At 49.7% G+C, this 12,912-nt stretch overlaps 1 protein-coding gene across 1 annotated transcript; it reads left to right on the top strand.

Annotated features, from left to right (window-relative positions):
* The first annotated feature begins 21 nt into the window (after positions 1 to 21).
* Positions 22 to 4,220, top strand: HDDC3 (HD domain containing 3). Its single transcript, XM_003807713.3, has 5 exons — positions 22 to 158; positions 2,332 to 2,709; positions 3,028 to 3,083; positions 3,194 to 3,434; positions 3,733 to 4,220. The coding sequence occupies exons 2-5, from the start codon at positions 2,598 to 2,600 to the stop codon at positions 3,861 to 3,863; spliced, it is 540 nt and encodes a 179-aa protein (XP_003807761.1). The 5' UTR covers positions 22 to 158; positions 2,332 to 2,597; the 3' UTR covers positions 3,864 to 4,220.
* The last annotated feature ends 8,692 nt before the right edge of the window (positions 4,221 to 12,912 follow it).

Below are 12,912 nucleotides of genomic sequence, written 5' to 3'. Positions count from 1 at the left end.
GCAGGCAAGCTCCGGGCGCGCCTAAGCTGTCCCCGCAGAGACCTGCAGGGAGCTCGCGGCGGAGGACCCAGAGGGAGGCCTGCGGTGGCTCCAGCCCCGACTCCGGCCCCGACCGCAGCAGAAGTGCACGAGGTCTACGGTCATCAGGGTCACAACCAGTAGGTTGTAGAGGCCCAGCACTAGGAGCGGGCCTAGGCCCCTGCGGGAGAGAAAAAGTATCTGGATCCCGGCCCCGACCGCGCTCTCGCTGCTGCGTTCTGTGGGGGGTACAGAATCCCTGGGAGTCCGGAGAAAGCTCAGGACTCCCTCCCCAAATAAGTGTAGTCTTACATACACACATTTGCATACGAATTTAGGAGCTCATCCTAGAGCCACCCATGGGCAGATTCAGGATGGCTCCCCATTACCAGCTTGCACAGCCCCCTGAACTTCTCCTTTGTAATTGTAATCATGATCTACATGATTTTCTGTTGCGGTCTGTCCCTTCACTAGTCTGTAAGTTACAAGCCTCCCACCCCATAATTTAGGAACAGAGCCCCAGATACTGGAACACCCTGTCGATGTTCCAGTGGCTCCGGGGTTGGAGATCTCACCTGAGGATGGGCGGGGGCGGAAGGGCGGACAGATTGACTTGGTACAGGGCCTCAAATTCAGCCCGGGTGCAGCAGGAGCCCCCTGCCGCCTGCAGGTGGCAGCAGTAGGCTTCCTCTGGAGAATCAGAGAGAGGAGGGCAAAAGAAACCAGGGTAGTGACGGCCATGGACATCCCGGGTGGTCTGGCACAAGTGAGGGTGGTGGACCAGAGCTGAAGAGAGAGGTGGGGGTGCTAGAGACAAGCAGGAGGGGTCTTTCCACAGCTCACTCCACCCCTACTGGAGAGTAAAAGAGATCAACCCCTACCAGAAGAAAAGACGCCCTTCCACCCATCCCCATCAGTTCCAGTTCCCAGGAATAGCCCATAGCACCAGAGGCAGGTGGGCCACAGGGGTAAGTGCTGTACCTGAGAGAGAGGTTGGCTGGACAAGGGTCACCCAGCTGAAGAGCAGCAGTAGCCCCACAGATAGGCCTGTCAGCAAGGGGCCTGACCTTCTCTGGATGCCCATGAGAGTTCACCACCACCTCTGTCCTGGTCCTGGGAACCTCAACATCTTTCTTTCTAGGCCAGGACTGCAGACAATAAGGAAATAAAAGTCAAAGCCCCAAGGCCCTTGGGCACCATTAATACGAGGCTGAAGCTTCTCTATCACAGGCTTTTAGAGAGAGATGACAGGGACTGGGTTTCTATCTCCTGTTGGAAAACGTGGGGCCTGCATTGCCAAACTGCTGAAGGAGAGAAGGCTCAAAGGACTAGAGGACAGAATGAGGGACGAGAGAGCAGCTGAGCCATTAGTATGAAGAACAAACAAGCATTTACAGCCAAATATGTTTCTACCCATTCTCCAACTTCCAGGCTGCCATGGAAGCTCTGGGAATTCTGACCCTCCTATTTCAGGTCCCAGAGACCTCAGTTCCAGCATGTGGGGCTTCCCTCCCTAACCTCTGCTACATGGCAACCACCAAGACTAGCTGAAAACCAAGGGTGACTCCTTTCATTAGCCTTTCCCCTGAGCCTTATCTGCCCCAGCTAGCAGCCAGAACACAAAAGCTACCTGTCTGATTAGAGTATACTTAGCTAATAGGGAACCCCCTCTCACAGAGAAGTTCTATGGGGATCACCAGGTCTCTCTTACCCCTCAGCTGCCCTAAGGCAGGGAATTTCTCCAGAAGGCCACCAGCCAGCAGAATTAAGTGTTATTCCAGTGCCTACCCAGGCCTGACAACATCATGCTCCCAGGACAGCAATGACAACACTCATCACCCCAGGGGCCCAGAGAAGATGCCTAGAGACTGAAATAGGAGCTCTCATAGCATAAGAAGACAAGGCAAATTTCATCTGCAACACTGAGGACAAAGGCAGTTCCTGCAGAAACGTCACAGCTACCTGGGAGCCTAAGTCTGAAGCAATTAGGCAGGGCTCCCAGTGAAGGCTCTGATTTTTCAGGTCAGGCCCTAGGGTCTCCTGGGGGGTCCAAAGGTAGACTCCCCTGCCCACAGAACCTGGCCCATCCCTACAGGGAGAACTATTTTTAGAACACTTGGAGAATTTTCAGAGCTTTTACAGGTTGAAGATTGTTCTTGGGGGGAGCTTCTGGGAGAAGCTGTCTCTGACTCTGAGGGTATGGGGATTGTCCTTTCTTCCCGCTCCCATAGTCCCCTGAGCCTTGGCCACCCTGGATTCAGAGCACTGTGAGGCCACTGCCTTATTTCTTCTCTGTCTTCCTCTTTTCCACAGACTGTGGGCTCCCAAAGAGCCAGGCTTATGTTCTTCTTGCACCCCCAACAGAGCACACTGAGCTGGGGGCTGCGATGCTGAAGGCAGCTGTCCACATCACTTGCTCTCTGCGCGGGCCGGTCAGCTCCAGAGGAATTCATCTGGGGCAGGCCCAACTCGGCCCGCTGAATTAGCCTCCACGATCCCCGGGCCTCCCCGGCGCCAGGGGGCGCTGTAAACGTTCCGTCCCGGCCCCTGCGGCCGCAGTCGTCGGCCCCATCCGCGCGATGGGCTCTGAGGCGGCGCAGCTGCTGGAGGCTGCCGACTTCGCGGCTCGCAAGCACCGGCAGCAGCGGCGGAAGGACCCCGAAGGGACCCCCTACATCAACCACCCCATCGGTGGGCGCGTCGGCCGCGGAGCGCCGGCTGCGGCACCTGGGTGGTGGGGACTGGGAAGGAAACGTGGGGGGCGTGCACCTCATTGAGCACCTGTTTTGTCCCAAGTTTAGTGCGATATACCGTTTAAGCCTCATAACAATTGGAACGGTAGGCATGATCGTTCCCTTTGTCGGTTGCCTCCCAGAGGGTAAGGTACTTGACCAAGGTCACCCAGCTAGTCAGAGTCCACAAGGGGCCACATCTGGCTCTCCAAAACCCACAGCACACCGCCTTGGGACTACCTCCGACCTGACTTCCTGCTTTGCCCCTCCCCGTCAGGTGTGGCACGGATCCTGACCCACGAGGCGGGAATCACTGACATTGTGGTGTTACAGGTAACTTTCCCCCTTCTCCGCCAGGAGCCTGGGATGGGGATTAGGGGCCCCATTCAGCAATGGGCAACCCTTGGCTGACATCTCAGGGCTGAGTGGGAACTTGTCCCCAGGCGGCCCTGCTCCATGACACGGTGGAGGACACAGACACCACCCTGGATGAGGTGGAGCTACACTTTGGGGCACAAGTGCGGCGCCTGGTGGAGGAGGTAACAGATGACAAGACTCTGCCCAAGCTGGAGAGAAAGAGGCTGCAGGTGGAGCAAGCGCCCCACAGTAGCCCCGGGGCCAAACTGGTGAAGCTGGCAGACAAGCTGTACAATCTGAGGGACCTGAATCGCTGCACCCCAGAGGGTACGCTTTCGTATGGGCTGTAAGGGAAAAGGGAGGGGGATGCCGCCTTCTGAAGACACATGTTGGTCAGTTCCCCTGAAAAACCCTGGGCATTCTTAATTCCCAAATTAATCCTACTGGACCACTCTTTGATCTTCTTTCATACAGTAAAAATACAATAGCTGGGCCAAGGGGAAGTTTTCAGGACAGCCCATTCCATCAGGAACTCATGGCCTTGAACCAAGCTTGCCAGGAAGTGGGGAAAAGGCAGTGCTTTCCTTGACATCACGCTAGCAAGTTTCTGTCGACTCTTATGCAGGATGGTCAGAACATCGAGTCCAGGAATACTTCGAGTGGGCAGCGCAGGTGGTGAAGGGGCTTCAGGGAACAAACCGGCAACTGGAAGAGGCTCTAAAGCATCTGTTCAAGGAGCGGGGGCTGACACTCTGATCAGTGCTTGAAGCTATCCAGAGGCACAACTCCAGCCTCGTTCAGGCCGGACAGGATTCATACGCCATCTTTTCTGTGTCTCCTGAGCTCCCTCCATCCTTCCCAGATATTAGAGGCCAAAAAAAGACTTGCATTTTTTCTCAATCTGAAGGTCTCCTGCTAACTAAGCTGAGCCCCGCGTGGTGGGAATCAGATGTACCCATCCATTTCTGATGCACTCACCGCCTCTCCCCAAGTCTTGGGTCTGTTTGCTATTTTGCATGGTGGGATCTCTGGCCCCTCAGGGACTTGAGATTATATAAGTACTAGTTCCTAACACGTTCTGGAAAATAAAAATATCTCTGGGTTAAGGTTTAAGCTGCTGCTGCTCCTTCTCCAGCCTCCGACTGGTAGGCTGCATATCTGTCCTTCAGCAAAGCAGGACTAATTGTGTGTCCCGGAGTCACCTCCCTCAGGTTGCGGGCCTCAGCCCCTCCGAACCTGGCTTCCTTGTCAGTGACATGGGTTGTGTAATTATCAGGTTAGACTGTGACGTGCCTGATGGAGCCTGACACATAGGTGCTCAAGAAATGGTAGCAGCCTTTCCCGTTAAGAAAGTTGGAAGGGGGCCAGGCGCGGTGTCTCTCGCCTGTAATCCCAGCACTCTGGGAGACCGAGGCGGGCGGATCACTTGAGGTCAGGAGTTCAAGACCAGCCTGGCCAGCATGGCGAGGCCCCGTCTCTACTAAAAATACAAAAAAAAATTAGCCGGGCGCAGTGGCTCGGGCCTGTAATCCCAGCTACTCAGGAGGCTGAGGCAGGAGAATCGCTTGAACCCGGGAGGCGGAGGTTGTACTGAGCCGAGATCGCGCCACTGCACTCCAGCTTGGGTGACAGAGCGAGACTCCGTCTCAAAAATGAAAAAAGAAAAGACGTATCGGAAGGGAGTGCCGCCCGCTTACTGACAACCACTGCTGGGCACCGGAGAGACCCCAGCAGCAACATGATTGGGCCGGTGGGGGATTCCGGTTCCCCAGTACCTCAAGCCGCGCGGGAAACTCGGTGACTCGCAATCCCCTCGCCCTTCCGCATTGCGGGTTACTTCGGTTGTTAAGTGACAGGGACTTCCGGGAAGGCCCGGAAGTGGCCCGGGGCTGTCCGACCCCGGGAGCCCGGCGATAGGCGGAGTGTAGGGGAGGCGGTGGAACTTTGCTCGGTGGCCACGGGGAGGGATTGCCCGGTGGTGGTTTTTCAGTCGTTGCTGAGCAGCTGAGGTTTATTTTTATGTATTTTATTCTGCGTCCGGTCATCCATTAAAGCCAAAGTTTATTAAGTTGTCTGGAAAAGCGATCATCTTGGGTACGAGGAAATTGTCAGGTCAAAGCTGTTCGACTACGATAGTTGTTTGCCCAAGTGAAGGCCCCAGCGGAGGGCTCTGCGAAAAAGTAGGTGAAAGGCAACCAAAAAAGCCGAATTAAAAGAAAACAAATGAACAAAGTTCAGAGTAATCCCCAGGGTATGGTACATTTTGGAGAACTTTGAACTTATTTTTTTTTTAATAGTTTTGCGGGAGTAAGATAACGAGATTTTTTAACAAAAGATGACTTTGTTGTAGTCCACTTTATATATTTTGTTGCCGGTGTTTTTAGTGTCATATCTAAGAAATCGTTGCCAAATCTAATGCCATGAAGCTTTTCCTGTTTTCTTCTAGGAGCTTTCGTTTTAGCTTTTTTTTTTTTTTTTTTTGAGACGGAGTTTCACTCTTGTTGCCCAGGCTGGAGTGCAATGGTGCCATCTCTGCTCACCATAACCTCCGCTTCCCGGGTTCAAGCTATTCTCCTGCCTCAGTCTCCCGAGTAGCTGGGATAACAGGCGTGCGCCACCACGCATGGCTAATTGTTGTATTTTTAGTAGTGACGGGATTTCTCCATGCTGGCCAGGCTGGTCTTTAACTCCTGACCTCAGGTGATCCACCCGCCTTGGCCTCCCAAAGTTATCGTTTTGGCTCTTACAAGTAAAGTGTTTGATCCATTTTGGGTTAAATTTCTTTTTAAATCAATTTAATTTGGTATAAGGTATACATGATGTTATGAGGCTACATACAGGTAGTAAAAAGGTTACTATAGTGAAGCAAATTAACACATCCATCATTTCACGTAGTTACCCAATTTTTTGTTGTTTTTGTGGCAAGAACATTTTGGGTTAATTTTTGTATATGGTGTAATTTTTTTGTATATACACCATATACAAAATATATGATGTATGGTTTTGCTTGTGGATGTCCAGTTTTCCTAGCACCATTTGATGCAAGGTCTGTCCTCTTAGTACCTGTTTTTGGATTTTTTTATTTTTTATTTTTTAGTAGAGATGGCGTGCCACTAAGTTGGCCACACTGGTCTTGAACTCCTGACCTCAGGTGATCCGCCCACCTCAGCCTCCCAAAGTGCTGGGATTACAGGCGTGAGCCACTGTGCCCAGCCTTGAATAACTCTTAACAATATTGCTATCTAGAATTTTAGTTCCTGCCTCTTTTTAAACTATAAAATAGTATTACATTTATAGCCAGTATTTATTTAGGTATACCCTCCCTCTCATTAGTTTATGCCCCTAGACAAATTCTCTTTTTGCTTAAGTACACCTACTTTCTTCCACTAAAGTTTTGTACATTGCAAACTGTTGAGTCTTTGCGTGTCTGAAAATGTCTTCATTTCCCCCGTGCTCTTGAATGGTGTAGCTGATAGCAAATTCAAGGCTGAGTTTTCTCTAGGTTTGAATGGACTCCAGGTGTCTATTGTAGCTAACTAGATGTCTGCTATCACTGTGATTGTCTTTCCTTTGTAAGACTTTTCTATTTTTTTTTGAACAGCATCTCCAATTTGCATTCATAAAATTATTAATCCAAATTGCAAAAGTAGACTTTTACAGAGTCACAGGTCAGTAACAAAACAGGAAATGAAATGTTCCAGAGCCTTTTTTTTTTTTTTTTTAGATGGATTCTCGCTCTGTCACCCAGGCTGGAGTACAGTGGTGCAATCTCGGCTCGCTGCAACCTCTGCCTCCTGGGTTCAAGCGATTCTCATGCCACAGCCTCCCTAGTAGCTGGGATTACAGGTGTGTGCCACCACGCCCGGCTAATTTTTGTATTTTTAGTAGAGATAGGGTTTCACCATGCTGGCCAGGCTGGTCTCAAACTCCTGACCTCAAGTTATCCGCCTGCCTTGGCCTCCCAAAGTGCTGGGATTACAGGCATGAAGCCATCGTGCCTGGCCTCCAGAGACATTTTGATAAGTTCCAAAGAAACACACTAGGCAGGCTGGGCGCAGAGGCTCACGCCTGTAATCCCAGCAATTTGGGAGGCCCAGGCGGGTAGATCACGAAGTCAGGAGATCGAGACCATCCTGGCTAACACGGTGAAACCCCGTCTCTACTAAAAATACAAAAAAATTAGCCGGGCATGGTGGCAGGCACCTGTAGTCCCAGCTACTCGGGAGGCTGAGGCAGGAGAATCACTTGAACCCAGGAGGTGGAGGTTGCAGTGAGCCAAGGTGATGCCACTGCACTCCAACCTGGGAGACAGAGCAAGACTCCGTCTCAAAAAAAAAAAAAAAAAAAAAAAAGGCCGGTGTGGTGGCTCACGCCTGTAATCCTAGCACTTTGGGAGGCCGAGGCGGGTGGATCATGAGGTCAGGAGATCAAGACCATCCTGGCTAACACGGTGAAACCCTGTTTCTACTAAAACTACAAAAAATTAGCCAGGCGTGGTGGTGGGCGCCTTTAGTCCCAGCTACTTGGGAGGCTGAGGCAGGAGAATCACTTGAACCTGGGAGGCAGAGGTTGCAGTGAGCCGAGATCACGCCACTGCACTCCAGCTTGGGCGACAGAGCTAGACTCCGTCTCAAAAAAGAAAAGCTAGGCTAAAAATCTACAGTTAAACCATGGTTGTACAACAGGTTATATTCATTCCTGCAGTTTCTCAATAAGTTCTTATATTTGCCTTTCTCTTTTGAGAGTGAATCCCACTCACTCTATTGCCAAGGCTGGAGTGCAGTGGCATCATCTCAGCTCACTGCAACCTCCACCTCCCTGGTTTAAGCTATTCTTCTGCCTCAGCCTCCTGAGTAGCTTTGACTACAGGCGCATGCCACCAGCCCAGCTAATTTTTGTATTTTTAGTACAGACAGGGTTTTGCTATGTGGGCCAGGCTGATCTCAAACTCCTGACCTCAAGTGATCCACCCACCTTGGCCTCCCAAAGTGCTGGAATTACAGGCGTGAGCCACCGCGCCCAGCCTTTAGGTTTTATTTTACATAATTTGCAATATATCTACACGAGGTTTCTTAAATTGTTTTAATTTTTTTGAGACGGAGTCGTGCTCTGTCCCTCAGGATGAAGTGCGGTGGCACGATCTTGGCTCTTTGCAACCTCCATCTCCCAGGTTCAAGCGATTCTCCTGCCTCAGCCTTCCAAGTAGCTGGGATTACAGGCTATAGGCACACACCAGCATGCCCCGCTACGTTTTGATTTTTCTGTTTTTTGGGGTTTTTTGTATTTTTAGTAGAGACAGGTTTTCACCATGTTGGCCAGGCTAGTCTCAAACTCCTGACCTCAAGTGATCTGCCCTCGTTGGCCTCCCAAAGTGCTGGGATTATAGACATGAGCCACTGCACCTGGCCTGTTTATTTATTTGTTTGTTTGTTTGTTGTTGTTGTTGTTGTTTTGAGACGGAGTCTCACTCTGTCGCCCAGGCTGGAGTGCAGTGGCGCGATCTCGGCTCACTAAAACCTCTGCCTCCCGGGTTCATGCCATTCTCCTGCCTTAGCCTCCCAAGTAGCTGAGACTACAGGCGCCCGCCACCATGCCCAGCTAATTTTTTGTACTTTTAGTAGAGACAAGGTTTCACCATGTTAGCCAGGATGGTCTCGATCTCCTGACCCCATGATCCGCCCGCCTCGGCCTCCCAAAGTGCTGGGATTACAGGGGTGAGCCACCGTGCCCAGCTATTTATTTTTTTTGAGATGGAGTCTTGCTCTGTCACCCAGGCTGGAGTGCAGTGGTGCGATCTCGTCTCACTGCAACCTCTGCCTCCTGGGCTCTTGCCATTCTCCTGCCTCAGCCTCCTGAGTAGCTGGGACTACAGGCGCCTGCCACCAGGCCCAGCTAACTTTTTTGTATTTTTTTAGTAGAGACGGGATCTCACCATGTTAGCCAGGATGGTCTTGATCTCCTGACCTCATGTTCCACCCGCCTCGGTCTCCCAAAGTGCTGGGATTACAGGCGTGAGCCACCGCGCCCGGCCTGGCCTTTTTGTTTTAAATGTACCTTTCTTGGAACTTAATGAGCTCTTTGATTCTGAGATCTCACATCTTTCTTCAGTTCTGAAAAATTCACCGTCTTTGTTTTCTCATCCCTGTATTCTCACTAGTCTTTTTTTCTAAAACTGCTATGAAACATTATGCCAAAGCTTCTCAGTCTATCCTCCATCTGTCTTAGCTTCCTTTTTATGTTTCTTTTATCACTGTGGTGCATTCTGGGTGATTCCTCAGTTGTTTTCCAGACCTGCTAAATTTTTATGTCATCTGCCTCCAGTCTAGGGCTTATACCATACATAGAGTATACTTCGATAATTGTATTTTTACATTTCCAGCATGTATAATTTGTAAAATCTTATTTGCTTCTTTTCAGTCAGTTTCTCATTGCAAGACTGAATATCTTTAGCTCTTTGGTGATTGCACATATATATCTTTTAAAGTATTTTTTTAGATTGCTTGCATGTCATCCTGTTTTTGTTTGCAACTTACATTTTTCCTGCCTGTGTACCTCTCAGAGTCTGGTTCTGGTCCCTTGACGTTCCTAGGTTACACTTGGTTACCTGTCCCATGTGGACTTTGAAGTCCCAGCACCTACCATCCTGAACTAGTCTCTACTTCTCTCAAGCTGTATAGCCTCAGCCTCTGCTATTGGCTGTATTATTCTCTCCATTCTTTGTCAAAGAAGATTTCCTTTGAGTTTGACAGTTTTTGCTTTCTCTTTTTTTTTTTTTGAGATGGAGTCTTGCTCTGTTGCCCAGGCTGGAGTGCAATGGCAAGATCTCAGCTCACTGCAACCTCTGCCTCCTGGGTTCAAGTGATTCTCATGCCTCAGCCTCCCAAGTAGCTGGGATTACAGGCTCCCACCACCACGCCCGGCTAATTTTTGTATTTTTTAGTAGAGACGGGGTTTCACCATGTTGGTATGGCTGGTCTGGAACTCCTGACCTCAGGTGATCTGCCTGCCTTGGCCTCCCAAAGTGCTGGGCCGCGCCCGGCCTGTTTTTACATTTTTAGTATTTATTTAGCAATCTCTGGTATTAGGAGTTAAGAGAGCAGAATTATAGGTGTGCTTGCGCCTCTAGTTGGAATGCAAGTCTCTAGGTATGTTAGTCTGTGCTGTTATGACAAAAATACCTGACACTGGGTAATTTATAAAGAACAGAAATTCATTTTCTCACAGTTCTAGAAGCAGGAAGTCCAAGATGAAGGTGCTGGCAGGTTCGGTGTCTAGCGAGGGCTGCTTTTTGCTTCCAAGGTGGTTACTGCATCCTCACACAGTAAAAAAGGCAGGCTGTGTGAAGCCTCTTTCATTAGGGCCTTAATCCTATTCACGAGGGAGAAGCTCTCATGACCTAATCACCTTCTAAAGGCCCCACCTCTTAATATGCTGCATTGGAGGTTAAGTTTCAGTATGAATTTGAGAGGGACACAAATATTCAAACTTGCGGGAGGCATGCTGACTGGGAAACCCCAGTCCTTCCTACTCCACTGAGGGGCCTTCTCCAGGTCTCCACACTCAATGCTGTGTCTCAAATCTTCAACTCTGTCACATTCAGAATGCCAGAGAGTCCGCACCTCCAACCCCACTTTGGTTTCCTGTGCCCAGACTACCTAACTACATGGATTTTTAGTTCAGGTTTATTCTCAACTAGGGAGGTCCAAAGTCAGGAGCCAAAATGAAGGGAGACTGCAGACCCAGTTGGTCCTGGGTACTGTTACCATCTGAACTGATTTCTCATTGACCCTAAGTAAAATTGAGGGTTGTTGCGAAGGATCTGGTCTCTGTCTTCTCTCTTCTCACTATGAGAATGAGAATGAGCCCTTGAAGTGTTTGTCCTTCACACACTTTTTTCTTAGGGAAGAACAAAGATTTTGTTCAGAGATCTCTATTGTGGATGGTAAGCTTCATTCCCACCATCCTAGACTGATTTTCCCCCTCTGTGAGTGCACAGATGCCCCAGTGACAGAGCAAGGTAAGCAAGTCAGGTTCAGGTCAAATGAAAGATGCTGCTCTCTCTGCACAAGTGGTCGAGGTTTTATGTTTTACCTACCCTGAGGCAAGCCATATGAGGACACTGTCTGGGCTGGCTCACCCTGCATGGGAGGACCAGCTCTTAAGTGGTTCAACTGGAGCCTTTCTCTCTGTGGTTCCAACTGGCCATACAGCCCTTCCTTATTCATGAAAGCTGGGTGGTTCCAAGTAAGTAGGAATAGAATCCGATCCGTCTCCAGTGGTTGAAATGGCTTCTGTCATGTCCTGGTTCATTTTGATGGTAACCCTCAGAACTGTGAGGCTGGCCGGGCGCAGTGGCTCACGCCTGTAATCCCAGCACTTTGGGAGGCCGAGATAGGCGGATCACTTGAGGTCAGGAGTTCAAGACCAGTCTGGCCAAGATGGTGAAAACCTGTCTCTACTAAAAATACAAAAATTAGCCAGGCATGGTGGCGCACGCCTGTAGTCCCAGCTACTTGGGAGGCTGAGGCATGAGAATTGCTTGAACCCAGGAGGCGGAGGTTGCAGTGAGCCGAGATTGTGCCACTGCACTCTATCCTGGGCAACAAGGCAAGACTCTGTCTCAGAAACAAACAAACAAACAAACTGTGAGGCCTCAGTACCACAGCTCTGTGGTAAAGGGTTGCTGCTTGCTTTAAAAGTTGGGCCATTTCCAAATTATGCATGCACAAGAATCACCTGGGAACTTGTCAAAAATGCAAATTCCTTGGCCTCTACTCCCAAAGACCAGTTCAAAGGTTGTACCCAGGAATCTGCCTTTATCCCCGTGTGCACTGAAGTCAGCTTTTGTTTCTTGCTCCTATCTCCTATTACATAGCAGTCTCAGGGCAGCTGTGGCTCTGCCCTACACATCTCCACTGCAGCCTCCAGGCTGAAGAAGCTCTAGTCAGAACAGAAACCTGTACTTTCAATAGCAGTTCTGGTGATTCTGAATCACACCTTGAGCCATGCTGCCTTAAGTCATTTTATGTTTTTTTTGTTTTTTTGTTTTTGAGACAGTCTCGCTCTGTCACCCAGGCTGGAGTACAATGGCGCAATCTTGGCTCACAGCAACCTCTGCCTCCTAGGTTCAAGTGATTCTCCTGCCTCAGCCTACCGAGTAGCTGGCATTACAGGCACACACCACCACGCCCAGCTCATTTTTGTATTTTTTTGGTAGAGATGGGGTTTCGCCATGTTGTCCAGGCTGGTCTCCAACTCCTGAGCTCAGGTGATCCACCTACCTTGGCCTCCCAAGGTGCTGGGATTACAGTCATGAGCCACCGTGCCCGGACTGCCTTAAGTCATTTTAAAGGCTTAAGTAAATAGAATTCAGCATTCATTTCTGTCAGACAAATAATTTCATTGCACATCTAAGACCTCCAAAGATAATATCCTTTATTCTGCTCATTTTCTAGGCGTTCACAGATTCCCCTCCTATTGTTTGATTACAAATTCTACTAGCAAATGACACCTGCCACAGTGGAACTGCTTAGCATCCTTTACTAATAGGATTATAGCTCACATTTGTGGAGCTCTCGTATATACCAGGCACCATGCTAAGCAGTTCACATTGATAATCCTATTTCTTCTGCTATGATATAAATGGGGTTCCACTGTGTGGCCTAATACGGGCAGCAACAACTCTGACGACCTGGAAGAACTCAGCCCTCTCACTCTTGTCTTTAGGTGGCGGCTTGGCAGGCCCCAGTGACTTTCTCTAAGGACCCTGAAGCAAGCTTTTCTCCTAAAGTAATTGTACTCGTTG

The sequence above is a fragment of the Pan paniscus genome, chromosome 16 (genome assembly GCF_029289425.2).
Source record: "Pan paniscus chromosome 16, NHGRI_mPanPan1-v2.0_pri, whole genome shotgun sequence".
Taxonomy (NCBI): domain Eukaryota; kingdom Metazoa; phylum Chordata; class Mammalia; order Primates; family Hominidae; genus Pan; species Pan paniscus.
Note: the sequence above shows the minus strand (reverse complement) of the source record. Positions and strands in the feature narration are given on the sequence as shown.